Genomic DNA, 27660 nt, shown 5'->3' with positions numbered 1-27660 from the left:
ATCTTTAAACCCCGTGAACCATTTGCGACTGAAACAGAAGGGGAAAGTGACAGTGGTACACAAATTACCCTCCACCAGTATGGTGTCTTGTGGAGTATAGGTGTAGACGTACGTGATAAAAGAGGAGCTTATAGAAACGTTTCTAAGATAAACTCTTTCAAATGTTATTACGCTTGTAAAATACCGATAGTGACTCTAGCTGCGTGACACAAAACGCAAATTTCAGGAAATATATGTGTTTGAGTGATTTTTTTTTCACCGCGGTGAAAACTGAAATATTTTATTTGTGCCAATTAACTAGAAAGTCTAGCCAACGAGAATGTTGTAAATTCAAAACTCATACAGCGAAATCAAACAGCAATAGGTTATGAGTTCAAGGGATTTATATGCAATTGAAACAGGTTAATATAGGAATAAAACATGAAATATTGACATTTATTACAATGTCTTCTGTACAAATACAAATCTCAGGGCAATTTCGATGATGATGATGATGATGATGATGATGATGATGAGGAGGAGGAGGAGGAGGAGGAGGAGGAGGAGGAGGAGGAGGATTTTTGGTTTGTGGGGAACTCATTGGCGTGCTTGTCAAAAAAATCCCAATGTTTTCACTGTCCAGTCTCGCCATATTCCCAAGTGATGATGAAATGAACACAAACACCTATTCCCCTGGAGGACAAACCCCCCAGATCCGGCCGGGAATCTAACCCAGGATCACCGTGATCCTGAGGTAGCAACGCTAACCACTAGACCATTAGCTGGGGCGGTCGGTTTGAGCGGGCGTGGACACAACTTAGTTATTAAGCGGTAGGATGGGGGTGGGAATCATTGTTGACTGGCTGTGGTGGTTGCGCGGCAGGAATGGCGTTGGCGTCATCGCAGTGCTGGGAGGCGGACGTCAAGCAAGGAAATTGTTACGTGCAGTCGAGTGCGTTATTCCCAAGCGTGTGAATCATCACTGACAGGCTGCGGTGGGTGCGTTGAAGAGACGGCGTTATCGCAATGTTGGGAGGCGGATGTCAGGCAAGGAAATTGTAATGAGCTGTCAAGTTTGCGTTTGTTCTGGGCGCTGTTGTCTACACCCCTAGACCCTTCTTAATTGTGCAGACCATCTGTTTTGTAAAAACGGGTGTGAGATGCGCGCGCGCATTTATATATATGTTGTACAAGAAGAATTCAAAATTATTGATATTCCTTTATAAAGGAAAGATTTGTATTATATTCACGTAGCTGTCACAACTAGATAAAATCTCAAAATAGCGTGGTCACTGTTAAAAATGACCCAAGGAAATTTTTGGCATTCTTTGTCAACGACGAGAGAATCAATATCTGTATTAAAATAAATTTAATTCAACCTCAAGTCTCTATCTACGTTCAGTCTGTTCTAATACCTATTTCTCAGAAAAAGTAAATTGGAAAAGGTCTGTTCATAATAAATACTTTGGTGAAAAGCACATGAAGTCAGTAGTAATTCAGCAATATCTCCATGAGGACTGAGTGAACTGGTGTAGTGGCTAACACTCTCAACTCAAATTCGAGAGACCTAGGCTAGCTTCATGGGTCGAGCATCCAGATGTCTGTTTCCTGCGGTCACCGAGGCACACCATGCAAAAGCCAAGATGGTTCCTTAAAAGGGCCATGGTCGCTTCCTTCCTCTCATGTAGTAATAAACCCGAGCAAAGCTCAGTCTTTCATAATCTTTGCCGCGGACGGGAAAAATAAGACACCAGGTGTCCTTCCTTCTTCTTGCGTCAGGATATTATATGAACAATTCAAGTGAGTCGTTCTTGCGAGCAGTTGTGTACGAGAAGCTACCAACTCGACAAATTACGATCGGATTGTGGCATGTTATGTATATGTTTACGCCGTGAGCAGCCAGCCGAGGCCATGCACGGGCCATTTAGGGCTGAACACTTCAAGCCGCCTGGTGGCACACGATACCAGAAATCGTGACAGCGACAAGAGGAAAATTCACTGCTTCGATTTTCACGTTATAAAACGTCTTGGCCCTATATGAGACTACGCCGCGTTGTATTATGAAGTTATTTCTTCCTTAAAAGGCTTGCATTCCTTGTGAAAAAAGAAAATGTCAACTCTACCTATTGCGTGAATTTTTTTTAGTTCTGTACAATTTCGCAGTCGATTTTGCAAAAATTTTGCGTTTAAAAAATATTTTTGTAAATGTGGTAGTGTAGCATCTTTGTTTCCTAGATAACCATTTACCTTTCCATAACTGGTAACAGTCTCTGTGAAATCACGCCGTTTCCCAACCTCGTGCACTTAATTACAAATCTTGTAGTGAATAGGTTTGATAGAGGGTAACTAACTGTTAGACACGTTTTAAGCTACACGTTGTTCCAAACGAAATGTAGCTAAAAGTACAGAAAAGTTTTTGAAACGGTAGTGCCACTGATATCGATCGGTCTTTGTTCACAAGTGAATGCGGATTATAAATGGCGTCAATGCTGCGATCGCAAGCTTACGGAGTCTGCGCCGGTTTATCTAGGTTTAGCGTAGTGTCAGACACTGCAGGATAGAAAAATGAATTACTAGCGATCAGTACACGTATAGTGTCCGGAGTCGTGTTATTTTAATGATTCCTGGCTGTAAAAATCCAAATATATACAAATTTTAACCTCAGCGATGTCTGTTTACACTGGACAACCATCTGCTGTGATTTTACAATTATAATTGTACATTATGAAAGATAAAAACTGAAGAAACTGCCAAAAGGTGGGAATTTGAGGAGATGGGACCTGGTTAAACTGAAGGAACGAGAGGTGGTAGAGAGTTTCAGGAAGAGCATAAAGGAACAATTGACAAGAATGGGGGAAAGAAATACAGTAGAAGAAGAATGGATAGCTTTAAGGGATGAAGTGGTGAAGGCAGCAGGGGATCAAGTAGGTAAAAAGACGAGGGCTAGTACAAATCCTTGGGTGACAGAAGAAATATTGAATTTAATTGATGAAAGGAGAAAATATAAAAATGCAGTAAATGAAGCAGGCAAAAAGTAATACAAACGTCTCAAAAATGAGATCGACAGGAAGTGCAAAATGGCTAAGCAGGCATGGCTAGAGGACAAATGTAAGGATGTAGAGGCTTACCTCACTAGGGGTAAGATAGCTACAGCCTACAGGAAAATTAAAGAGACCTTTGGAGAAAAGAGAACCACTATTATGAATATCAAGGGCTCAGACGGAAACAGAGTTCTAAGCAAAGAAGGGAAAGCAGAAAGGTGGAAGGAGTATATAGAGGGACTATACAAGGGCGATGTTCTTTAGGACAATATTATGGAAAGGGAAGAGGATGTAGATGAAGATGAAATGGGAGATATGATACTGCGTGAAGAATTTGATAGATCACTGAAAGACCGAAGTCGAAACAAGGCCCTGGGAGTAGACAACATTTCATTAGAACTACTGACAGCCTTGGGAGAGCCAGTCCTGACAAAACTCTACCATCTGGTGAGCAAAATGTATTAGACAGGCGAAATACCCTCAGACTTCCAGAAGAATATAATAATTCAAATCCCAAAGAAAGCAGGCGTTGACAGATCTGAAAACTACCGAACTGTCAGTTTAATAAGTCACGGATGCAAAATACTAACACGAATTCTGTACAGACGAATGGAAAAACTGTTAGAAGCCCACCTCGGGGAAGATCAGTTTGGATTCCGTACAAATATGGGAACACGTGAGGCAATACTGACCCTACGACTTATCTTAGAAGCTAGATTAAGAAAAGGCAAACCTACGTTTCTAGCATTTGTAGACTTGGAGAAAGCTTTTGACAATGTTGACTGGAATACTCTCTTTCAAATTCTAAATGTGGCAGGGGTAAAATACAGGGAGCGAAGGCGATTTACAATTTGTACAGGAACCAGATGGTAAGAGTCGAGGGACATGAAAGGGAAGCAGTGGTTGGGAAAGGAGTGAGACAGGGTTGTAGCCTCTCCCCGATGTTACTCAATCTGTATATTGAGCAAGCAGTAAAGGAAACAAAAGAAAAATTCAGAGTAGGTATTAAAATCCATGGAGAAGAAATAAAAACTTTGAGGTTCGCTGATGACATTGTAATTCTGTCAGAGACAGCAAAGGACTTGGAAGAGCAGTTGAACGGAATGGACAGTGTCTTGAAGGGAGGATATAATATGAACATCAACAAAAGAAAAACTAGAATAATGGAATGTAGTCGAATTAAGTCGGGCGATGCTGAGGGAATTAGATTAGGAAATGAGACACTTAAGGTAGTAAATGAGTTTTGCTATTTGGGGAGCAAAGTAACTGATGATTGTCGAAGTAGAGAGGATATAAAATGTAGATTGGCAATGGCAAGGAATGCGTTTCTGACGAAGAGAAATTTGTTAATATCGAGTATAGATTTAAGTGTCAGGAAGTAGTTTCTGAAAATATTTGTATGGAGTGTAGCCATGTATGGAAGTGAAACGTGGACGATAAATAGTTTGGACAAGAAGAGAATAGAAGCTTTCGAAATGTGGTGCTACAGAAGAATGTTGAAGATTAGGTGGGTAGAACACCTAACTAATGAGGAGCTATTGAATAGGATTGGGGAGAAGAGAAGTTTGTTGCACAACTTGACAAGAAGAAGGGATCGGTTGGTAGGATATGTTCTGAGGCATCAGGGGATCACCAATTTATTATTGGAGGGCAACGTGGAGGGTAAAAATCGTAGAGGGAGACCAAGAGATGACTACACTAAACAGATTCAGAAGGATGTAGGCTGCAGTACGTATTGGGAGATGAAGAAGCTTGCACAGGATATAGTAGCATGGAGAGCTGCATGAAACCAGTCTCAGGACTGAAGACCACAACAACAACAACAACAACAACATGAAAGGCAAACAGTTATTTGTTTTCCACACCCTACAAATTAGGTGTATATGCATTTCGTATTTGGATCTAGAAGAATAAATTAATGTAAGACGAGAATTTTATGTGGATGGAATCTTGTAAAAGTTTGCTACATTGTGCTTAATTTCTTTCTAGTTGAAGATGAGCAACATCAGATGTTGAAAAATAGAATTACATTTACAGATGTTGCTATGACTAAACTTGACTAACACACTTCCGTAGTTCTGGGAAAGTGTAGTAACACGAGGTGTAAATAATTACATGTTTTAGCCCGCATCTATAGGTCGTGCGGTAGCGGTCTCGCTTCCCACGCCCGGGTTACCGGGTACGATTCCCGGCGGGGTCAGAGATTTTCTCTGTCTCGTGATGGCTGGGTGTTGTGTGATGTCCTTAGGTTAGTTAGGTTTAAGTAGTTCTAAGTTCTAGGGGACTTACGACCTAAGATGTTGAGTCCCATAGTGCTCAGAGCCATTTGAACCAATTACATGTTTTAGATCGACTCCTATCTCCACTTCGAAAAAACTGTGCATACCCGTTACAAATGGTATTTAATTTAGGGGATTAATGTGATAAAACCGAGACTAAGTGGAACTGCGTTTATTGTTGTGATTCTAAACACGGCTGAAATAAGTGTCACTCATTTTCGTCGTTACTGGATCGTCTCCACAGCACATAACAAACAATAATGCCTGCGACAGGCCCGAGAAACCGCGCGCAACGAACGCCAGTCGTTTAACACGGCACTGCAAAAGTGACCTGGAAGCATCGCAACACAGCTCCTGTTTCCGGACGTACGGCACTTATAGCAGCGCGAAACACGAACCAGCTTGTTGGTAATCGCCTGGCGAGGATCGTAGCCAGCAATGGGGCGAGCAGCGAAGGTGCAGGCAAGACCACCTACTGTAGATGGTCTTGGTGCGGGTTAGACTTACTTCACAGCAACCCGACAGCGGACAAGCCGACATTCTTGCCTGTCCGACAAAAGAGCCGCTTGACAAGGGATGGGACGGCGAGGCGCGGCGGCTCGAGCGCACAGTCAAATTCCTGAAGCTTCCAGTTCTCAAGATATTCTCTAGAAGCTCACGAGAAACGGCTAGGCGGTGCGTGTTCGTGCACGCTTGTTGACTGCGATAACATGTGCCGGGGCTGTTAGTTGAAGGGAATGCGGACACGAGACAAACACGCTCGCAGCGCGCTGTGCTCGTAAGTCGTATGTCCCAGGTTTCATTCGAAGCAATTTGTAATTTAAATCAGTATGGATGCGTGAAAACGAAAATCAAGCAGCTAGAAATCTTTACAGAGGACGGAGATAACGTTTGTTGAAACATTTGTTTTTAATGTTTCAAATAATACAATGGGCATGATTTAGACGTCTTACATTACACAGTTTATCGAGCAGTGGAACACCGACGTTCATGTGTAAAGAGACTCTTTCTTCAAATAATGCGAGTAAGACAAATTACTCACATATGTATGCTACCTATTCAAATCACAAAGAAAGAGAATTTCATGAAACACGTAAGTGAATGTGCGAAGCAGGCCTCCAAAATCGTATTTTTAAATCAGAGTTCGATAACATACAGTATACCCCAAAATCAAAACCATCCAAGCTTTTGTATGGTACGATATGTAATTTTATTGGATTAAGAAATTGTTAAGGCTTTCATGGCCACTTGAAACTTCCTGGAATTTTAAAACTGTGTACCGGACCGAGACTCGAACTCGGACCTTTGCCTTTCGCGGGCAAGTGCTCTACCAACATTTTTTTTAAAAAATTTCATTTTGTTCGCTTTCGTTCGTTGCATCTGCTCGGGACGGACGTCGTAAGATAGCCGTTTAAGTTCGTTGTGGATCAATTAACTCATTTTTTTTTTTATTACAGAGGGCTGCTAACCCTCTGACCGAACACACTGAGCTACCGTGCCGGCATTGAGCTACCCAAGCACGACTCACGCCCCGTCCTCTCCGCTTTACTTCTGCCAGTACCTCGTCTCCTACATTCCAAACTTTACAGAAGCTCTCCTGCGAACCTTGCAGAACTAGCACTCCTGAAAGAAATCTTATGTCGATAAGCGATAGATTAAGAAATGGTGGTGTGTTTATCTGTGCTGGGTTGCTGGTCTGGAATCAACTGCGTACTGGAAAGTGGGTTTATATCCCAAAACATAGGCCTTACAAAAATAATGAGGTTTCGTTCAGTTTATACAAAATGCAATGTTTCACCGAGAACCCACAGTTGACTCAATTAAAAGTTACAATCCTAATGGCTATGAAAAGAGGAAGTTGATTCGAAATTAAACGTTTAGTCTCCTAAGTCTTCGATAGTTAAGAATGGGCTGGTGAATGTATGGTGGTGTATCCACTGAAGGTTTTGACGGTCCAAGTCTCAGATGAACCTGAACGACTGTCAAGGTTAAGCCAAAAATTCTCGCTGACATTTGCAAAGATACCGATGTCTCACAACAGTAGGCGAAGAACAGATTCATTGCGAGGCAGAGGCGTAGCAGGCGAACAAGTGGAGGACAAAAGGTAAAAGAATTTCAAGGTACGCAAACTGATTCTGCAGGAAACGTCATTGATACCGTTCTCTGGGATTCTCAAGGTGTGGTTCTTCCATATTGCCTCGACAAGTGTAGGGCCGACACAAGGCAGTCTCACGCTTTACAAACGTTTAGGCTAGGCTCATCACGGCGTATAGAAGAAAATTGCCTACATTACTATAACGCCTTCTCACACACCTTTCTCCTCCAAAACTACGGGACTCTCAAATAGTGCTTCCATTGCCGCCGTGTTCACCGGATTTGGCTGAAACAGATGGCTTTTTGTTCACAAAAACAGTGTCCCTTAAGCTTTCGTTTTTTAGTCATTCAGAACGTACCTCGTTTTAATCACGTAGGGGCCTTCGCAGCAACTGAGTGGCATGTCGTCTGAATGCCCATATCTTCAACGTTTCCTTGTAGCCTGACATGAGCGTTCGTTCCAAGTTAATGGCGGGGGTCGAGTTTATGGTTGCGGTATTGTATGGAGCGCTAAGTTTATTGCCCACATACCTCTCTCTGCTGCTGAGGATGGTTTCTTCTGCTCGTTTCTCACAGGAAATGAATGTTCCAACGGAGGCACAGTTACCGTTTACGCTCAGAACTATATACCTATGATTTTCTGTGGAATATAGGAGGAAAATAAAGGCATAGCCCATCAGCGTATAGTTTCTGAGTGTGAGTGTTTAATAAGAGGACTATCTTCTTTTGTTCCACATACAAGAGCGAGGTGTTCAGCTATATCTACACCAAGAACCTATTTTACTTCTCCATAGTTAATTTCTTACTCCTTTTTAACTGTTCTGCTTGGAAGTATTTTTCACCATTTGCTTTCGTAATACGTAGTCAATTTTGATAGTCACATTCAGCGCGAAGGGAAGAAGATGGTGTTTTCACATAACTTACGGGAATTCAGTTAGGTAATATTTTCAGCGACCGCCGATATTTCGGCGGTCTCAAAAAATATTACCTGGCTCAATTCGCATTAGTTGCTTGAAAATTATATACGCCTGGAGAAACTCAGGTTTAAAGATCGTGTTTAATTATGTCACGTCCGCAGCTCGTGGTCGTGCGGTAGCGTTCTCGCTTCCCGTGCCCGGGTTCCTGGGTTCGATTCCCGGCGGGGTCAGGGATTTTCTCTGCCTCGTGATGGCTGGGTGTTGTGTTGTGTCCTTAGGTTAGTTAGGTTTATGTAGTTCCAAGTACTAGGGAACTGATGACCTAAGATGTTAAGTCCCATAGTGCTCAAAGCCTTTCTCTGGGAGGGGGGGGGGGGGGGGGGGGAGATATGAAATAGGCTTGGCTTTTCAAAGGAATCATCCCGGCACTAACATTAAACGATTTAGAGTAATCAAGGAAAACCTAAATCAGAATGGTCGGACGTAGATTTGAGCCACCGTCCTGCGGCACGGTAGTCCACTGGGCTACCTTGCTCGGCAGTTATCGCAAGAAAATTCATGCAGAGTCACATGCGACGGAAAAGTAAATCAGATATTTTACATCTACATGTACGTCATACAAGCCGCTTAACGATGTGAAGCACAGAGTGCTTCAGGTACCACTAACAGATGCCTCCTTTCCTGTTCCACTCGCTAATGGCGCGTGCGAGGAATAATTATCGGTGAACTTCTGTGTTAGCTCTAAGCTCTAGAATGTCTGTGAAAGGGTGTAATATGTTCTCCGACTCTTCCCGGAAAGTGCGCACTCGAAATTTCAATAGTAAACCTCTCCATGAGGTACCAAGCCTGTCTCGTAACGTCTGCCACTGGGGTGTACTGGGCATCGCAACGGAGCAGAGCAGCTGCAGCAGCGCACTCAGGTATAATGAATTGGATGGTTAGTTGTGGGGGGGGGGGGGGGGGGGGGCAGCTACGAGATTCGCTTCTCTGCGTGGACGACAAACGGACAAGCCGGCCGATCCGAAATCTTTGTGAAACGACTTTATAGATACTACTCGTTAAAAAATCTGATTCTCACGCATCTCTTGGCGTTACTCGTCAGCTTTATTATGAACTGCTCATCATTTCATTAATCGTTGTACTTTTTGAGATATTTTTAAAAATAATTGAACTGTTGGAAGAAAGTCGAATAGTTTACAATAGAGATCGCTATGAATTTGCGTTTGGTGCAAGTTACGTCATACGTTTCTGCTTATCAAATGTACAGAACTGGCCATTAAAAGATCTGCACCACGAAGATGTGCTACAGACGCGAAATTTAACCGACAGGAAGAAGATGCTGTGATCTGCAAATGATTAGCTTTTCAGAGTATTCACACAATGTTGGCGCCGGTGGCAACACATACAACGTGCTGACATGAGGAAAATTTCCAACCGATTTATCATACACAAACAGCAGTTGACCGGCGTTGCCTGGTGAAACGTTGCTGTGATGCCTCGTGTAAGGAGGAGAAATGCGTACCATCACGTTTCCGACTTTGATAAAGGATTGTAGCCAATCGCGATTGCGGTTTATCGTATCGCGACACTGCTGCTGGCGTTGGTCGAGATCCAATGACTGTTAGCAGAATATGGAATCGGTGGGTTCAGGAGGGTAATACGGAACGCCGTGCTGGATCCCAACGAGCTCGTATCACTAGCAGTCGAGATGACAGGCAGCTTATTCGCATGGATGTAACGGATCGTGCAGCAACGTCTCGATCCCTGAGTCAACAGATGGGGACGTTTGCAAGACAACAACCATCTTCACGAACAGTTCGACGACGTTTCCAGCAGCATGGACTACCAACTCGGAGACCATGGTTGCGGCTACCCTTGACGTTGCATCACAGACAGGAGAGCCTGCTGTGGTGTACTCAACGACGAACCTGGGTGCACGAATGGCAAAACGTCATTTTTTCCGGATGAATCCAGGTTCTGTTTACAGCATCATGATGGTCGCATCCGTGTTTGGCGACATCGCGGTGAACGCACATTGGAAGCGTGTATTCGTCATCGCCATACTGGCGTACCACCCGGCGTGATGGTATGGGGTGCCGTTGGTTACACGTCTCGGTCACCTTTTGTTCGCATTGATGGCACTTTGAACAGTGGACGTTACATTTCAGATGTGTTACGACCCGTGGCTCTACCCTTCATTCGATCCCTGTGAAACCCTACATTTTAGCAGGATAATGCACGACTGTATGTTGCAGGTCCTGCACGGGCCTTTCTGGATAAAGAAAATGTTCGACTGCTGCCCTGGCCAGCACATTCTCCAGATCTCTCACCAATTGAAATCGTCTGGTCAGTGGTGGCCGAGCAACTGGCTCGTTACAATACGCCACTCACTACTCTTGATGAACTGTGCTATCGAGTTGAAGCTGCATGGGCAGCTGTACCTTACATGCCATCCAAGCTCTGTTTGACGCAATGCCCAGGCGTATCAAGGCCATTATTGCGGCCAGTGGTGGTTGTTCTGGGTACTGATTTCTCAGGATCTATGTACCCAAATTGCGTGAAAATGTAATCACATGTCAGTTCTAGTATAATATATTTGTCCAATGAATACTCGTTTATCATCTGCATTTTTTCTTGGTGTGAGCAATTTTAAAGGCCAGTTGTGTATTTAAAATCTTGTACTATTTCATAAAATAGGGATGTAATCTGCATCCCACTCAGTCCTGTTGAAAATTGTTCGTGGGTAGCACGCTCCGTTCCACCCGCATATCAAAACGATTAAGCGAGAATGAAATATTCGTAAGATCCACATATATCATTAACGGTTTGAAATGTAGGTTTTTGGCAAATGATAGCGTGCAAAGAGGAGAGTAGTTCGCCATGTGGTTACTGCGAGCAGTTTCTTTATATAGCGCTATAAAACACAAGTAACTACGAGATTTTTTTCATATGAATAATGTCATTTTTAAGGGTTCTCTACAACTGGTGTAACTAAAATTGTTAAAAAACCATTGTAAGAATTGTAGAGCCAACTACCAAAGTGTTCTGGCATTGCCCCCAGTCACTCAACACGAGTGGGTCTTCTGAAAACTATTTTCTAAATTCGGTAAATGATTTGTGTGACATTTAGAACTTTCCAAATGCAGTCAGCGATATTAGCTGGAAACGCACTTGTATAAAATGCTCTGAAAATTCTCGTCCAGTGTTGTAGAGCTATAAATATTTTAATTCAATCGTACTACAAGCAGTTACAGATTTTCAAGGGAAATTCGTTATAATGGATGTTGGAGAATATGGAAAGGAAAGCGAAAGTGGTAGATGCCATTCTTGTAGTCTATTTCGCTTGATGCAAGAAGAGGAGCTTAATATACCTCCAAAATTTCCAGTACCAAAAACATCAGTTCTATTGCCTTTTGTACTAATTGGAGAGTATACATATCCATTGTTGAGTCACCCAGGGAAAGAATATTTCAACAAACACTTTCCCATACTACGACGATTAACTTCATATGCTTTTGGTAGAATAAGATCTAAGTGGGGCATATTTTGTAAGCCAGTAGAAACTTCTCCAGAGGTTGCTGACGATATTATGAAATTTACATGTTCTTCACAACACTGTCATTGACCTAGAACGCTGCGTGAGTGCCGATGAGAAAAATTCATAGAAATTGAATTTTTTATGGAAGCCACTTGCCCGACAGATCGAAACTTTAACAGAGTTTTAAATGAAGCTGTCAAAATGAGACAGTTTTAAAAAACTTTTTCTCACATAGTAACACATGATTTTATTGTTTTTGTCATATATGCCACTTCAGCTTTATTATAGCCTCTCATTTTAAGATAATGAAAGAAATAAGAGAGTGAGGAACCGTATGTGCATATAGTTTGTAGTTATGCTGCCACCTCGTGAGATAACTTGTGCAAAATGAATCAGGTGTGGTGTAGGTGTTTCAATGGTCTCTTAAAGGATACCAAGTAAGAACAGCAGCTGCTATCAAGGCTTCCGCTCGCCATATTCTCAACAGTACAACAAAAGGAGCACTAGCGCCTGCTACATTGTTGACTCCAATACCGACAACGACAGCCGAAAGCTGCCAGCGTTGCCTGAACGTTGCCGAAATCACTCCAACGCTCTGGTCGCCGCTCTCAGAAACAACCATGTTTCGCTCAGCGCCACTCAGTGCCGCTTTGCTCCACGTCGCTTTGCTTGCAGCGCTGTTATAATTACGCGCACTGGTCTGTTTCGCCAACGCTTTACGAGTATGTGAGGAAACGTGCTGGTCTTCGTTGCGTCTTCTCTATTTCTTCTATCAAATCTATGCGGTAAGGGTCCCAGATTGATGAACAAAAGACAAGAATCGGTTGGACAAGCGCCCTGTAAGCTTCTTCTTTAGGGAATGGTTTACATTTCTTTAAGATTCTTCCTATGAATCTCAGTCTGGTATCAGCTTTTCCTGCTATTTGTTTTATATGGTCATTCCACTTAAACTCACTCTTCCAGGCATTTTACGATAGATATTGTTTCCAGCAGTTTGTCATCAATAGTGTAGTTGGTAGTAGTGGGTTTCCTTCGCCAGTATACGCGATATGTTACGTTTATTTACATTTAGGGTCAACTGCCAGAGCCTGCGTCATTTATCAGTCCTCTGTAAGTCATTTCATTTTGCAAATGAGTACCGTCTTCTGGCGTTGATACTTTCTTACAGACAACCGCATCATCTGCAAACAGTATTAAAGAGCTTACGACACTTTTTACTAGAAGATTCATATACACTGGAAACAGTAACAGGTCTATCACACTTCATTGAGGTACTTCGCAAATTACCTTCACATCTGTCAATTTTGTTCCGTTAAGAGCGATGCGTTGAGTTCTGTCTGCAAGGAAGTCTTGAATCCAGTCGAAAACCTGGTCCGATACTCAGTGAGCTCGCATTTTTTTTCTTTACTAAACTACAGCGCAGGGCAGTGATGATAAGTGGCACGGCATCAACTTGAGCTCCGTTGTCTGCAGCGCTGTTGATCTCGTGGAGGAACACAGTGAGCAAAGTTTCGTAAGATTTTTGTGGAATCTATGTTGAGTTTTATGGACGAGATTTTCGTTCTTCAAAAACATTTTGATTCTTAAGAATAAAACATGTTTCATAATTCTACAACAGACTTACGTCAACGATGGAGGCCTAGAATCTTCAAAACTGAAATACTGTCTGTGTTATGTTTAAAGTTAGGTGGAACAAAGATATTTCGAAAACTTACTTCTTCTTAAAGAAAGATAGGTCTGCTGACGTGTCACTACGTGCTGTATGTGTTAACTGAACTGTTCTTAGAGGTGTACAACATATGACCCCGGGCCGGAAGATATTTCGTTTTTCATGGAACTGGTTGAGTCCAACCACGGCCTCACGGCCGCCTGTATCAGAGGCCGGAGTCATCAAGCTGACAACGTCGTAGCCGGTGACGTCAGTAGGCCGGCTAGCGTGACCAGCTAGGCCGAGACTGAAGTTTAGATTCCGTCGAATGCAGACGACGTGTCAGATATAAATACGCAATCACTTTCTTTTTAGTAGATTTGGTCCCTATAAATAACACAGTTACCTAGAAAAGCTAATTTCTCGCAGTATTACGCTGACTTTATGTCGGAATTACGGATTTTATCATTGTTTCCTTGCAACGATGAACTTTCCAATAACTCGCATGTGCTTCATAGCAGTATATTATGACGGTTCTTACCCGAGATTTGGAGATACAAGTTCAGCAAACAATTTGGTGAGGTGCCTATTCACATTATTTGCTGACTTGCAATTATTTCAGTCTGTTATTTGAAATGTATTATCATGTTCCTTCCAATATAAATGACAAACTAATATAAAAGTTTCTGACAGCTCCAACATATCTTTCACACCTTTATATATGAGGGTGGCATAATAATAATTTTTAACGAACGTTTTTTGTGTATTTTTCTTTAGTATGTTAGATTCTTTTTTTTAAATCACAGGTCATACACAATCTACACATCTTTCTGAGTCAGAATGAACTGAGGACCTTGCTGTAGGATTTGCATAAGAAGCATGACTGAAATTTATCAGTGCATTAAAGTTTATTTCATAGTGGCCACCTCCTCCTTGCCAGTACTAATTAGAGCATTTAAGCTAGCCCTTTGTTCGCACGAAGTAGTGGCCGCTATCGACAGGGGATCTCAAGTTGATTCCGTATTTCTAGATTTCCGGAAAGCTTTTGACACCGTTCCTCACAAGCGACTTCTAATCAAACTGCGGAGCTATGCGGTATCGTCTCAGTTGTGCGACTGGATTCGTGATTTCCTGTCAGGAAGGTCGCAGTTCGTAGTAATAGACGGCAAATCATCGAGTAAAACTGAAGTGATATCAGGTGTTCCCCAGGGAAGCGTCCTGGGACCTCTGCTGTTCCTGATTTATATAAATGACCTGGGTGACAATCTGAGCAGTTCTCTTAGATTGTTCGCAGATGATGCTGTAATTTACCGTCTAGTAAGGTCATCCGAAGACCAGTATCAGTTGCAAAGCGATTTAGAAAAGATTGCTGTATGGTGTGTTAGGTGGCAGTTGACGCTAAATAACGAAAAGTGTGAAATGATCCACATGAGTTCCAAAAGAAATCCGTTGGAATTCGATTACTCGATAAATAGTACAATTCTCAAGGCTGTCAATTCAACTAAGTACCTGGGTGTTAAAATTACGAACAACTTCAGTTGGAAGGACCACATAGATAATATTGTCGGGAAGGCGAGCCAAAGGTTGCGTTTCATTGGCAGGACACTTAGAAGATGCAACAAGTCCACTAAAGAGACAGCTTACACTATACTCTTTCGTCCTCTGTTAGAATATTGCTGCGCGGTGTCGGATCCTTACCAGGTGGGATTGACGGAGGACATCGAAAGGATGCAAAAAAGGGCAGCTCGTTTTGTATTATCACGTTATAGGGGAGAGAGTGTGGCAGATATGATACACGAGTTGGGATGGAAGTCATTACAGCATAGACGTTTTTCGTCTCGGCGAGACCTTTTTACGAAATTTCAGTCACCAACTTTCTCTTCCGAATGCGAAAATATTTTGTTGAGCCCAACCTACATAGGTAAGAATGATCATCAAAATAAAATAAGAGAAATCAGAGCTCGAACAGAAAGGTTTAGGTGTTCGTTTTTCCCGCTCGCTGTTCGGGAGTGGAACAGTAGAGAGATAGTATGATTGTGGTTCCATGAACCCTCTGCCAAGCACTTAAATGTGAATTGCAGAGTAGTCATGTAGATGTAGATGTAAGGACTGAGGTTATGGGTAAGATATAAGTTTCATAATTTTGTGTCAAAAGTTATGTAATGTTTTTAATTTTCTATTAACTCCCTCCTTCTTGGAACATATTAAATGATCATTTTGGAATTTGGTATAATTATTTAACAGTGTGTTACACATAATGGAAACCAGATTTTTGTAGATATCAGTAAGTGGCCTTCCACAGAGACATGAATCTATTAGGGAATCAGTAGGGAATCTGAACACTGAGATGTAACCCTCTCCCTTGATGGAATTGTAGTTGCTGTTGCAACCAGGAACACATTTTTCTGGCATCTGCAAATAGAATGGCGCATTAATTGCTAACGACTTAAATCAAAATACTGTTATGTAAAAATAGCAAATGAGCATTTGAATGGACTGGTTTTTTCTACTGCTTGGACATCACGAAACACAAGTCTACAGATAGAATCAAATGTGTATAAATATTCATAATATTAACACAAAATCACTTAGGAGACGATTCTGATACTAAATTTATGAATTCAAAACTTTATTTTCAAATTATATCTACAGTATAGTAGAACTTTTGTTGCAATTGTGTAGACGAAAGTCGATCACGTAGCACACTTGCACATATACATGTAAAAACACTGCAAACTTCACAGAATTTTATACTTACATTGTGTTATATCTTCGACTGTAGTCACGACTACTTGCTATAATTTTTGCAGAGTCCAGTATAGCATAATTACACTGCAATGTCGGATAAAACAGACACCGCGAAAGTACGTAAACAACTGCTTCCGTTCGCTACCTTATAGCCACAACCAGGCGGTAGGCCTTAACGTAACGTTGCCACATTTCAGTCCTCCGGCTTCTAATACAGGCGGCCGGCGGCCGTGGTCCAACACACGACGACGAACCCACAAAGGTTGTTGCTTCGAGGCACGGGCGACAAGGTCGTCGAAAGAAACTTCGTATTTTTTAAATACCTGCCTTCTGCAAGACATATTATCCTTTTTCTTATTCTTTACTGAACGTCGATATATCGTCCTACTGTGCTGATCCGTGAAGTTTTCTGCAATATCTTATAGCAGTTACTTTCGTTTTATTAAAATAAACTTTCATCCAAACCTATGAAGTGTGCTCAGTTTGGATTATTAACTCATATCCCCACTGAGTAATTGTAGTGATGTGAATATTTCGTTCGCCATAAACAGCTTGAAATGTGGTAGTCAGGTTTTGTCAGGTATTTACAGCCATACTTTTTTTAAAATGATGAATGATGAGATCGAGGGAGATGAATGAGGAGCAACATGGCATATATTTGGTGACACGTGGCTCTTTGCCATATATTGGTAGGAATTTTGTACGCATGACCGCTTCTCGGGACGGGAATATAGAACAAGACCGTTAAGTTCAAACTTGGTAAAGAAGACAAAAGTATTGTAGGTCTCAGACCTCGTGCAAAATCGATCTTACCAGGAAACTTAAGAGACAAATGCCTCTGTCGTTTCTGTGGGAGGAGCCAGTGCAGTAGACACTCTGAAGCCGAAGGAAGGTCCAAGCCCAACTTAGGTCACTGTCGCCAACACAGCCGGGGTCCATACGGAGAAAAACCTGGTGCATTTGTTTTTTCTGACTTCTTCCACGGTCATTGGATTTATGAGTTTTCATAGTTACAGATTTTGCACTGAAATACACTAAGAGCATGTGTAGTGCTTTTTAACAGGGTTCCAGTGTTCATATATTATTTTACATGACTAGCCCCAATTATATATGTCGTGTTGGTACCCCACTCGTCTGGCAGCTCTGGAATCGATCCATGGTCACAGTATTGCTGTAGTACCCTGCACATAGGATCGAACCGATGCCCTTTGATACAGAGCATTTCTGTTTCGATTAATGTGTGTGGTTACTCTTTCAGAGAAATCGTATAAAGCAATAATAATCTTATCTTACGCAGTTATTCAAGGTAACGAAACACACAAAATTGGTCGAAGTAATAAGCTGTTACTGCTGCCAACTAAAGTTGTGAAAAGGCCAAAGATCTAAGGTCATCAGTCTCGTTTTCACCTCCGAAAACGAAATCAGTGTAGCGTCTACAGTTAATGATAGGTGCAAGTTTGAGAACGTATTCTATATGTCTGTGTAGCATGTAATGGCGGCCGAACGCCGAAATTTACGTAGAGGTATGTGGGGAAACCGCTTGAAAATCATATCCAGGTAGGAGAGCTCACCAGCCCTAGCAAGAGGAGTGCGCAAACTCATCATTACTGATTTCGTCCGCATTTATGGAACATGCAGGGCAGGGCTTGGCCAGAAACAAAAGAGGCAGTGGTGTGAGCTACATATGGCCAAGCGTTAAAAAAAATGACTCGGATCGGGCGAGTCATGAGCCACTTATGTCAGGAAAGCTTCCAGGCAGTGGCTAGCACAACGGAAAGACTGCGAGTGGTGGTACAAGGGTCGTGGCGTCGAGTCACGATGCAGATTTTTCTTTTTAATTTCAGTTTTTGACGTTACTGACACTGCAAGTAAACCAGAGTCATGCGCAATATGTTAAATTTCTTCGTGAAAGGCATGAAGAGGAAAGGCAAAGAAATTTGGGATTCCAAATAATTTCCAGTAATGGACTGTATTTATAGAGGCCACGAGGACTCTGCAAGTAAATTTAGAAGAAGGGATTTAATAAAACCTTACAGGACTTCGTTAGTTTCATTTTGAGCTTCGAGCAGCCCTCGGCTCTTACAAACGAACAATAAGTTCTACAGTTTTTACGATGCATATCATCCCTGCACGTGGAAATCATCAACTGTAAAATACTAGAAGTTCTAATTATAAATACGAAGTTATCGTGAACGCCTTACAGTCACTTCCTGGAAATGTATTTGGCAATCCCATATTTTCCTTGGACTTTCCTTGGTTTGAGGGATAAAGGGACCAAACTCCAGGGTCATCAGTCCCTTACTTCTGACTCAAACAAGGCTCACGGTAAAACAACTCCCAAAGTGCGATGGGGAAAGTAAAAGGGGTAAAAGTAATGCGGAACCACACCTAAAAAGAAAATGAATGGCACTAACAAAAAGCGGGGTAAACATACACCATAAGGAAAAGTAGAAGAAGGCTTTAAAACCATAGAGCAGATGGCCTGGGCTGGTTGATCACAAGAAAAATGAGGCCAGCCAGCCACTCTGCGACACATCAAAATGTCCACCCCAAAAGACAAGGGGAGTTGAACACATGAAGGGAAGAGACAAACACCAAAACAAACAAATGCAAAAAAGGGTCACAGTTAAAATGGAGCGAGGGAGGAGGCCTCGGAGAGACGGACAGATGCCCACCCTTAGATGGTACGCGGAACAGTTAAAGAAGTGATTTGTTCGAAAGAGTGCTCATTTCCTGCATGCGCAACTCAGTGAGCCTCCTAAATAACATATACACTCCTGGAAATGGAAAAAAGAACACATTAACACCGGTGTGTCAGACCCACCATACTGGCTCCGGACACTGCGAGAGGGCTGTACAAGCAATGATCACACGCACGGCACAGCGGACACACCAGGAACCGCGGTGTTGGCCGTAGAATGGCGCTAGCTGCGCAGCATTTGTGCACCGCCGCCGTCAGTGTCAGCCAGTTTGCCGTGGCATATGGAGCTCCATCGCAGTCTTTAACACTGGTAGCAAGCCGCGACAGCGTGGACGTGAACCGTATGTGCAGTTGACGGACTTTGAGCGAGGGCGTATAGTGGGCATGCGGGAGGCCAGGTGGACGTACCGCCGAATTGCTCAACTCGTGGGGCGTGAGGTCTCCACAGTACATCGATGTTGTCGCCTGTGGTCGGCGGAAGGTGCATGTACCCGTCGACCTGGGACCGGACCGCAGCGACGCACGGATGCACGCCAAGACCGTAGGATCCTACGCAGTGCCGTAGGGGACCGCACCGCCACTTCCCAGCAAATTAGGGACACTGTTGCTCCTGGGGTATCGGCGAGGACCATTCGCAACCGTCTCCATGAAGCTGGGCTACGGTACCGCACACCGTTAGGCCGTCTTCCGCTCATGCCCCAACATCGTGCAGCCCGCCTCCAGTGGTGTCGCGACAGGCGTGAATGGAGGGACGAATGGAGACGTGTCGTCTTCAGCGATGAGAGTCGCTTCTGCCTTGGTGCCAATGATGGTCGTATGCGTGTTTGGCGCCGTGCAGGGGAGCGCCACATTCAGGACTGCATACGACCGAGGCACACAGGGCCAACACGCGGCATCATGGTGTGGGGAGCGATCTCCTACACTGGCCGTACACCTCTTGTGATCGTCGAGGGGACACTGAATAGTGCACGGTACATCCAAACCGTCATCGAACCCATCGTTCTACCATTCCTAGACCGGCAAGGGAACTTGCTGTTCCAACAGGACAATGCACGTCCACGTGTATCCCGTGCCACCCAACGTGCTCTAGAAGGTTTAAGTCAACTACCCTGGCCAGCAAGATCTCCGGATCTGTCCCCCATTGAGCATGTTTGGGACTGGATGAAGCGTCGTCTCACGCGGTCTGCACGTCCAGCACGAACGCTGGTCCAACTGAGGCGCCAGGTGGAAATGGCATGGCAAGCCGTTCCACAGGACTACATCCAGCATCTCTACGATCGTCTCCATGGGAGAATAGCAGCCTGCATTGCTACGAAAGGTGGATATACACTGTACTAGTGCCGACATTGTGCATGCTCTGTTGCCTGTGTCTATGTGCCTGTGGTTCTGTCAGTGTGATCATGTGATGTATCTGACCCCAGGAATGTGTCAATAAAGTTTCCCCTTCCTGGGACAATGAATTCACGGTGTTCTTATTTCAATTTCCAGGAGTGTAGATGAAATGTAAAGTTTCTAGTTTCAAGGAGCAACAGGATTCCTCGAAGTGCAGTATGAAGAAATGTGGGATTCTGAGTGACATAAACACAGTTCTTTACATATCCAAACAGAAAGAATTCTACATGTGTTAAATCGGATGATGTTACGGGCCAGTACTGACAATTAAATTTTAATTTTTCATTTGATTATGTTCTTTATCTTTCATCCTGTTCCGTTAGTTAGTTTTACTTGAAACTGCCGAAACATTTATTGTAATTAAAACCAGAAGAAAGTATAAAATGCACAACAGAAACCTGTCTTTTCTTACGGTTAGTGTTGTTTCTGTGAATTTAATTTTTGTTTTTAAAGCTGTAGCTCATTGTACATATTGCCCTTACTGCTATTTGATTGGGAACTATTCTGTTGCTCTTGTATCCAATATATAATGGTACGCCGAAAGGCTGCTCCTGACATGGTTAATTGTATCTAGTCTATATATTTGTGTTATCTTTTCGTATATGGAGGACGCGTTTGGAGACGATGGTTGTATCAGTATGACAATGCACACTCTCGTAATGCAGCATCTGTGAGACAACGGTTTGTGGACAATAACATTTTTTGTAATGGACTGTCCTGCTCCGGTTCCGTATCTGAACCTGACTAAATAACTTTGGGAGAAGTCAGAATGTCAACTTCGCTTAAGATCCCAGTGTCCAACATCAGTAAGTTATCTGCTCTGGTTTCACCTTTTGAGGAATAATGGAGTACCGTTCCCTCACAGGCATTGAGCCACCTACATGGAAGTGCCTCCCGCAGAGTTCAAGCTGTCGTCAAAGCGAAGTGTTGATTTCCTCCATATTTTTGTCCACTAACAGTTGTCTCGATATTTTTGAATAGATAATGCCTAAGGTGGTTCAGTAAATAACGATACAGACTGAACAGTGTTTATTTGAGGACAATCGGCGAAATTCATGATATTTTTTCCTTTGTATAGTTTCTTATCATTATTATTACTTTTGTACTACTCTGTGTTGCATTAATGATTACAACTAACATATAAAGACTCACTGCGTTCATTTCTCTTTACAGGGAACCCAGTTCAGGCAGAACCTGTACCAGGCTGTTGTAAGTAGCAACTATAATATTTTTTCAATATACTCTCATAAAATCAAGTTTCTGTTAATGCAAACATTTTAAGTTAATCTATGCTGTGACTGTAGTTGATATCGAATACAACGCGTATCAAATGGTTAAACTTCCATCATCAGGTGCATTCATTTGTATTACTATGACATGTCTCTGTTTGTTTTACGACTGTGGCACTGTCTAGCAAAGAAAACAAAACACTGTTTCAGAAAATGTCTCTGTGGACACCTTTGACTAAAAATTTAGCGTGAATATAAAGGTTCAAATAAAACAATTGAAATAGAGTACCTCCAGTGGTCACAGGCTCTTCTCTGTCGAAATTCATCTCACATAAACCGTCAAACTTTGTAAACAAAGATAGTATCTAGAAACTGATAAGTCCAAAGAACATATAGCATAAGTAGAAACACTGTTTCGAAGTACAGATAACATACGGCAAAACCAAACCATTATATCAGAGTAATGTGGAGATCTTTGGTTGAGTAGATGAATAGGCATGTAGGATCAAATATTTCATGTGGTTCACAAATCGTTTTCTGTCAGGGTTACATAGCGCAAATTTTGCACTCATTTGTATTATTAGGTGATATGTTAGAAACATTAAGTGTACTAACTGTGCTGCCAGCAGTGACAAAATTATATATAAATAACAATTTAGGCTGTTATTGAGAGGTACAGGATGAAAGTAGTGGCAGAAGGAGAGCAAAGTTTTGGTTTTGCCAGTACTGTTGGTTTGTTGGGCTTACACCTGTCACATAGTATAATGGCATACAAGTTGAAGTAATACACTGATAAGGAATTAAAGGTATTCAGATAGATATGCTCTTACTAATATAAGCAGATATGTATAATATTAGACGGACATTAGCTACAAACTATTAGTTTTTGGGTGATCTATTGGGTTTTGTGAGGATTGATGGCAAATATGAAGGAGAGGATGAAGATAGTGTGAGTGTGTGTGTGTGTGTGTGTGTGTGTGTGTGTAAAAAGATATTTACCGGCAAGATAGAAACGTGAGGCAGTCCATAAAGCTAAAAGAAAGACGTATATATCTTAGAGAAAATTTCATAATAGCAAAAACGTTCAGTGTGTAACTTGTGTTTACTCTCTGACATAGACTGGCCATCATTTAAAGATTTCTGGCCACTGGGGAAACATTCCAGCCGTAAGGCTTTGTAAGAGGAATTGCTTCAAATACATTTTTTATAACAACATCGATTTTTGCAGATAATATTTCTATTAAATTGTTAAGAAAGATCCAAAATCTTACGGGAAACAAAAGGGGAAAAAAGGTCAACGCGAATCTGTTACCTTGTTCTTCACAGCTCACAGCTCATGGCGCTATCAGCTACGTTACGGCTTTGACATACCAACCAGGCCTCCGTAGTTGGTAGGCTATGCATTGTCTAAAAATTGTATATACAAATGTCGTTATTTGATATATAATACGTAAATTTGACCAGAAAGACGTAATTTTGATAGATCATCGTTGTGCCGTAGCATTGAAATGGTATACTTTCATACCACACAAATTATGACACTTTTTAGGAAGCCTTCACCTACCGATACGTAGTTCCCTGTCATGTTATTGTAACAAATAGTAGCTCAAATGAATCGTTTGCGAAGGATCCTCAATTTGCCTATACTTTGAAATAGCTTTTATTAACATCGCGTACTCTATGATAAAGAAAATCCATGAAATACGACGTTTAACGCCATACAATATGGCGGGCTTGACGGCTCTTAAGTTCTGCGTATTACGTAAAAATGATGCCCCATCTGATTGGTCACGTTCCTCTCAAAGAGCCGAAAATCTCACATGCAGTTCAGAGGAATTTGGAATTCGAAGCTGGGACGCCACCACCTGCTCGTAAACGTGTGTTCTCGCGTTCCGTGAAAGAATGGCTGAAGAAGGAAAAACGTCTGCCAGCATGTGCCATTATTCGACAGTGGCGGAATCATGACAGCGATTTATCTTTCCGCAATATGGCTGCTCGTGTTGGTCGGAAACACAACTGTGAAGCGAATGTGGAATATATGGGCTCAGTAGAAGTCATATTCAGCACCACGCGACTAGCGCCCAAGAGGACAGACATATCTTTGCTCCACCATACAGGATCTCACAGCCGCGTCAAGTACCTTGAATCAAGAAATGGACTTATGTACTAGAAGACAAGTATTCACAGAGGAAGTGAGCGATAACAAGAGCACCACGGACTGTCACCATGGCGACCATTGTTGCGGCTTCGCTTGACACATCATCAGAGAGTGGCCCAACGACAGTCGACAAGAAGACGAGAGTGCACTCCTGTTTCCAGGCGAGTACCAATTCTGCGTTCTGTGTACAGCAAATCGAGGGACTTACCTGCGTGAGGAGACTCCAACTGCATTCATCTTCTTCTTACGGATGGTGCAGGGTGTCACTGGGTACAAAACACGATCTCCTCTAAGTACCATAACAGGCAATTTGGACAGTTGCCGTTACATTTAGGACTTGTTACAGCCTGTGGCTATTGACTGCTTTCGAGGTCTCCGTAACAATATCTTTGAACAAGATAATGCATGTTGACCGTGCTGTCCTGACCTACCTCGGTACAGGTGATGATCAAACGTTGCTCCAGCTAGCACATTCTGCAGATCGTTCACTCAGTCATGGGTTGCCTAGAGAGCGGCACTCCACCTCTCATCGACCCCTACGATTTGTGAGCTCTGGCGTAGAGTTGAAATAGCGTGGAATGATGTAGCAGTATCTGTCATCCAAACTCGTTTGGACTCGATGTCGATCTATGTTAGAGATATTGCTGCTACCGGAGGTGAAATTGCTTGTACTAAATTTCGCACCCTGTATCCCCCCAAATCACATACCAACTGCATCACGTATTCTTCATGCTATACTGTAGACTCTGAGTATGTAAAATTTGGTTAATTGTTATCCTTCCTGGTGATACAGATTGTATGGCAAGCAGTGTACTTAAGTAGACACATATTTTGCACCGAAATCAGAGGATCGAGAGAGACAAATGCGAGCAATGAGAAGATACAGTAGACCATGACGGTGTGCTACCAAGGCTGTGCCCTATAACCTTTCGACTTGCAGCTGCATACTGCGAGGCGGCTTGTCTTTCCCTGATTGCGTAAATCACAAAGGTAACTTTAGGCTTCTCAAACGGTTAACGTCTTGCTTCTAATTATAAGCTCATACCACTCTTCTGAGCCCCTGAGTTCCAGGTACTAGACTTTCGCACGAAGTGCGAGGTTTATTGTGATGGACACAGAGTACACAGCACGTACGTTACGTATCAGCTACTTCAGGAGTCTTATTTCGAGACCTGTACCCAGTAAGAGAATGACATAGTGTTCGTGATTGGCGCTATCTCCATAATTAGTGGAAGTTCCTTGATAAAACGAAGGCACTTTTACGAGTGAGTTCTGAGGGACCTCCACAGATCTGTTAGGCTGCCACTGCGTGGTGTGTGCTAACTGCCTGTCACGCTTATCAGAGATATCATTGAACTCATGACGATATAAAGAGGAGCGGCACATCGTACATTCACTCGTAATGGCTTCGTGTGTGGTCTCGTTTCCCCTGAATTCGTACGTGCCCCGATACCCCGCAGAATGGCGCCTTTTTCCCCATGTATCTATAGGCGCAGGAGGCATTCCTGCTTGTCTTGTGTTAAGCACATGAGTTGCCGACCTTCATTAGATAAGAAATCATGGATCTGCACTGAGGAAAAAGTTTCGGCGAAGCGCGACGCGGGCGATGTGAACGTCGAACCGCGCCGCTCTGCGCGACGGCGAACAAGTTACGAGCAGTGTCGGAACATCAAAGAAAATCGTTTGTTCGAGCGACCTGTTTGGACGACGTTTCCCGTTTTTACTGACGCGCGTGCGCCGACACATTGTAACATTGCTACGCCACTACGAATTCTCTACTCAATAACTCAATTACATCGACAGGCTAACATCGCCGAACGACTATGGCTGGCAGAAGCAGACATTCTAAGAAGAGAAAGTGGCGGTGCTCTGCCACCTAGACGCTGTCTTCCTGGAGATGGGGGGAACCGCTGGGGCCCGAACAGCGTGCCTCCACGAAGCAAGTAGAACGCACAACGCGTACGACCAGACGGATACCGCCGCCATCGAAATAGGTGGTGAAACACTGAAAGTTCTAGCCAGGGTTTTCGGAGGCTCTCCGTCGGCCGTAAGACGAATGTCGCAACTGCCCCTTGCAACTCCTCCTACAATACAAATATGGAGAAATTAATACAAATTCCCCGTCCCTCGGTACTAAAGCATCAAATGCAGCCAAAATAAAGAAGCAAAATAGAATTAGCTCATTCCCTTTGCCAGATGAAGAGCACTCTCGCAATTACTTGTGAGGCCCGCTCTTGCCCCTCAGGGGAGGGAATAAAGAAGAAAGAAAAAAAAATGAACGCCCTACTCTTCGCCGGACGTTTAAGCGAGTGCTGCACGTTGCGCTACGTTCGTTATAAGCGCGGTTTCATAGTATCTTCAAGAAATACCACAAAGAAACCACAGAAGTCCTCCACTCTTCGACCCATTAGTGTAAACTGAAAAAATGGTTCAAATGGCTCTGAGCACTATGGGACTTAACATCTGAGATCATCAGTCCCCTGGAACTTAGAACTAGTTAAATGTAACTAACCTAAGGGCATCACACACATCCATGCCCGAGGCAGGATTCGAACCAGCGACCGTAGCGGTCACGTGGTTCCAGACTGTAGCGCCTAGAACCGCACTGCCACACCGGCCGGCGTAAACTGAATGAAACATAGCTGCGCTGTTCAGATAATTCATTACGAGCCACAAAATAAACGATTTCATAATCATCAAAGAAAAAAAAGTTTAATTCTTTAACTTCGCTGCCACCTTTTGCTTAGTACAAATCCTTAATAATCCGTAGTGGTCATGCGGTTCCAGACCTTAGCGCCTAGAACCGCTCGGCCACTTTGGGCGGCTCATCAACGATGTTAATATAAAAAGCGCTACCGTGCTTCTCTAATGACGAACTAATTCGTTTCATTCAATCACGCTGCATTTGTTAATCGCAACATATAAATGATAAAAGCAAAGAGAGCCTAGCACCAAATACAGGTTAGAAAACGCGTACTTTGACACAGTGAACAAAGCACGCTAACAGTGTGAAAACTTTTAATTTATAAACTTGGTACACACTCCGCTGGGGCATTAGGCGGTTGCGCTACGGTGAAAATGGCAATACAAAAACTGTACTGCCTGGTAGTCACAACTTGATATTATCAGAATTACGGCCCAAACTCAAGCGCGAGATCGATTGCTGAAGGTGATTTCTTGCAAGCGTGATTTTTACTCCTTAAAATAAGTGGTGAAGTTGATGTTACCTTGCCAGGGGTGTTCCAGACGTCGTCGCACTATCCGTTCAAATATATGCCTTGCTACGAACAAGCAATTCATAACACTATCTTGTCACATACCACCAGAACGCAAATGTGATTTCTGAATGAGAAATATGCTGCGCTGTCCTTCTGTATGTACGGAATGTAGAAGGAATTACTCGTACCTGCTTTGTGTGGTTGGAAGTAGCATATCCAAGCATTTGTAGCGTCCGGCACAAAGACCACCCGTATTTCAAAAACTAATCACAAACAAACAAAAACATAGACATAGAAAATACTTTTATTTTTGAATAAAAAGATACTACGCTATTTTACATTAGCTGGTTTTTAAATTATGTCCAGTAAATGGCGTCCTCCATTGCTGACACATTTTCGAAGCCTTTCCCGGAAGTTGTCCACAGTTCTTCGTGTCATTTCCGGTGACATGGATGACACTTCCTGGGTGATTGCATCCGTATGTGCTTGCGGGGTTGTGGGCCTTCAAATATCCCCAAAGAAAAAAATTGCTAGGTGATAAATCGGGTGACGTAGTGGGCCATATGACGTCTCCTCGCGGAGAAAAAAAACGTCCACGGAAACAACTCTCTCACAATTTCTACAGAATACAAGGAAGTGTAAGCTGTGGCTGCGCATTGCTGGAATCAGACTTCCCCCTCTGCATGGTCCCCAACAAACTAGTTCAACATAGGTTGGA

The 27660-nt window shown here is 42.9% G+C and overlaps 1 protein-coding gene across 5 annotated transcripts in view; it reads left to right on the top strand.

Annotated features, from left to right (window-relative positions):
• LOC126299299 (filaggrin-2-like) overlaps window positions 1–27660 on the top strand; it is a 492536-nt gene that overhangs the window by 201876 nt on the left and 263000 nt on the right. For all 5 annotated transcript variants that reach the window (XM_049991095.1, XM_049991094.1, XM_049991096.1 and 2 more), the window contains one exon: window positions 21511–21546. In XM_049991095.1, the coding sequence (XP_049847052.1) occupies window positions 21511–21546 (36 nt within the window). The remainder of the gene's footprint in view (window positions 1–21510; window positions 21547–27660) is intronic.

Source organism: Schistocerca gregaria, chromosome X (assembly GCF_023897955.1).
Source record: "Schistocerca gregaria isolate iqSchGreg1 chromosome X, iqSchGreg1.2, whole genome shotgun sequence".
In the NCBI taxonomy this organism is placed as follows: domain Eukaryota; kingdom Metazoa; phylum Arthropoda; class Insecta; order Orthoptera; family Acrididae; genus Schistocerca; species Schistocerca gregaria.
The sequence above is the reverse complement of the archived record's forward strand: the minus strand, read 5'-3'. Positions and strand labels throughout refer to the sequence as shown.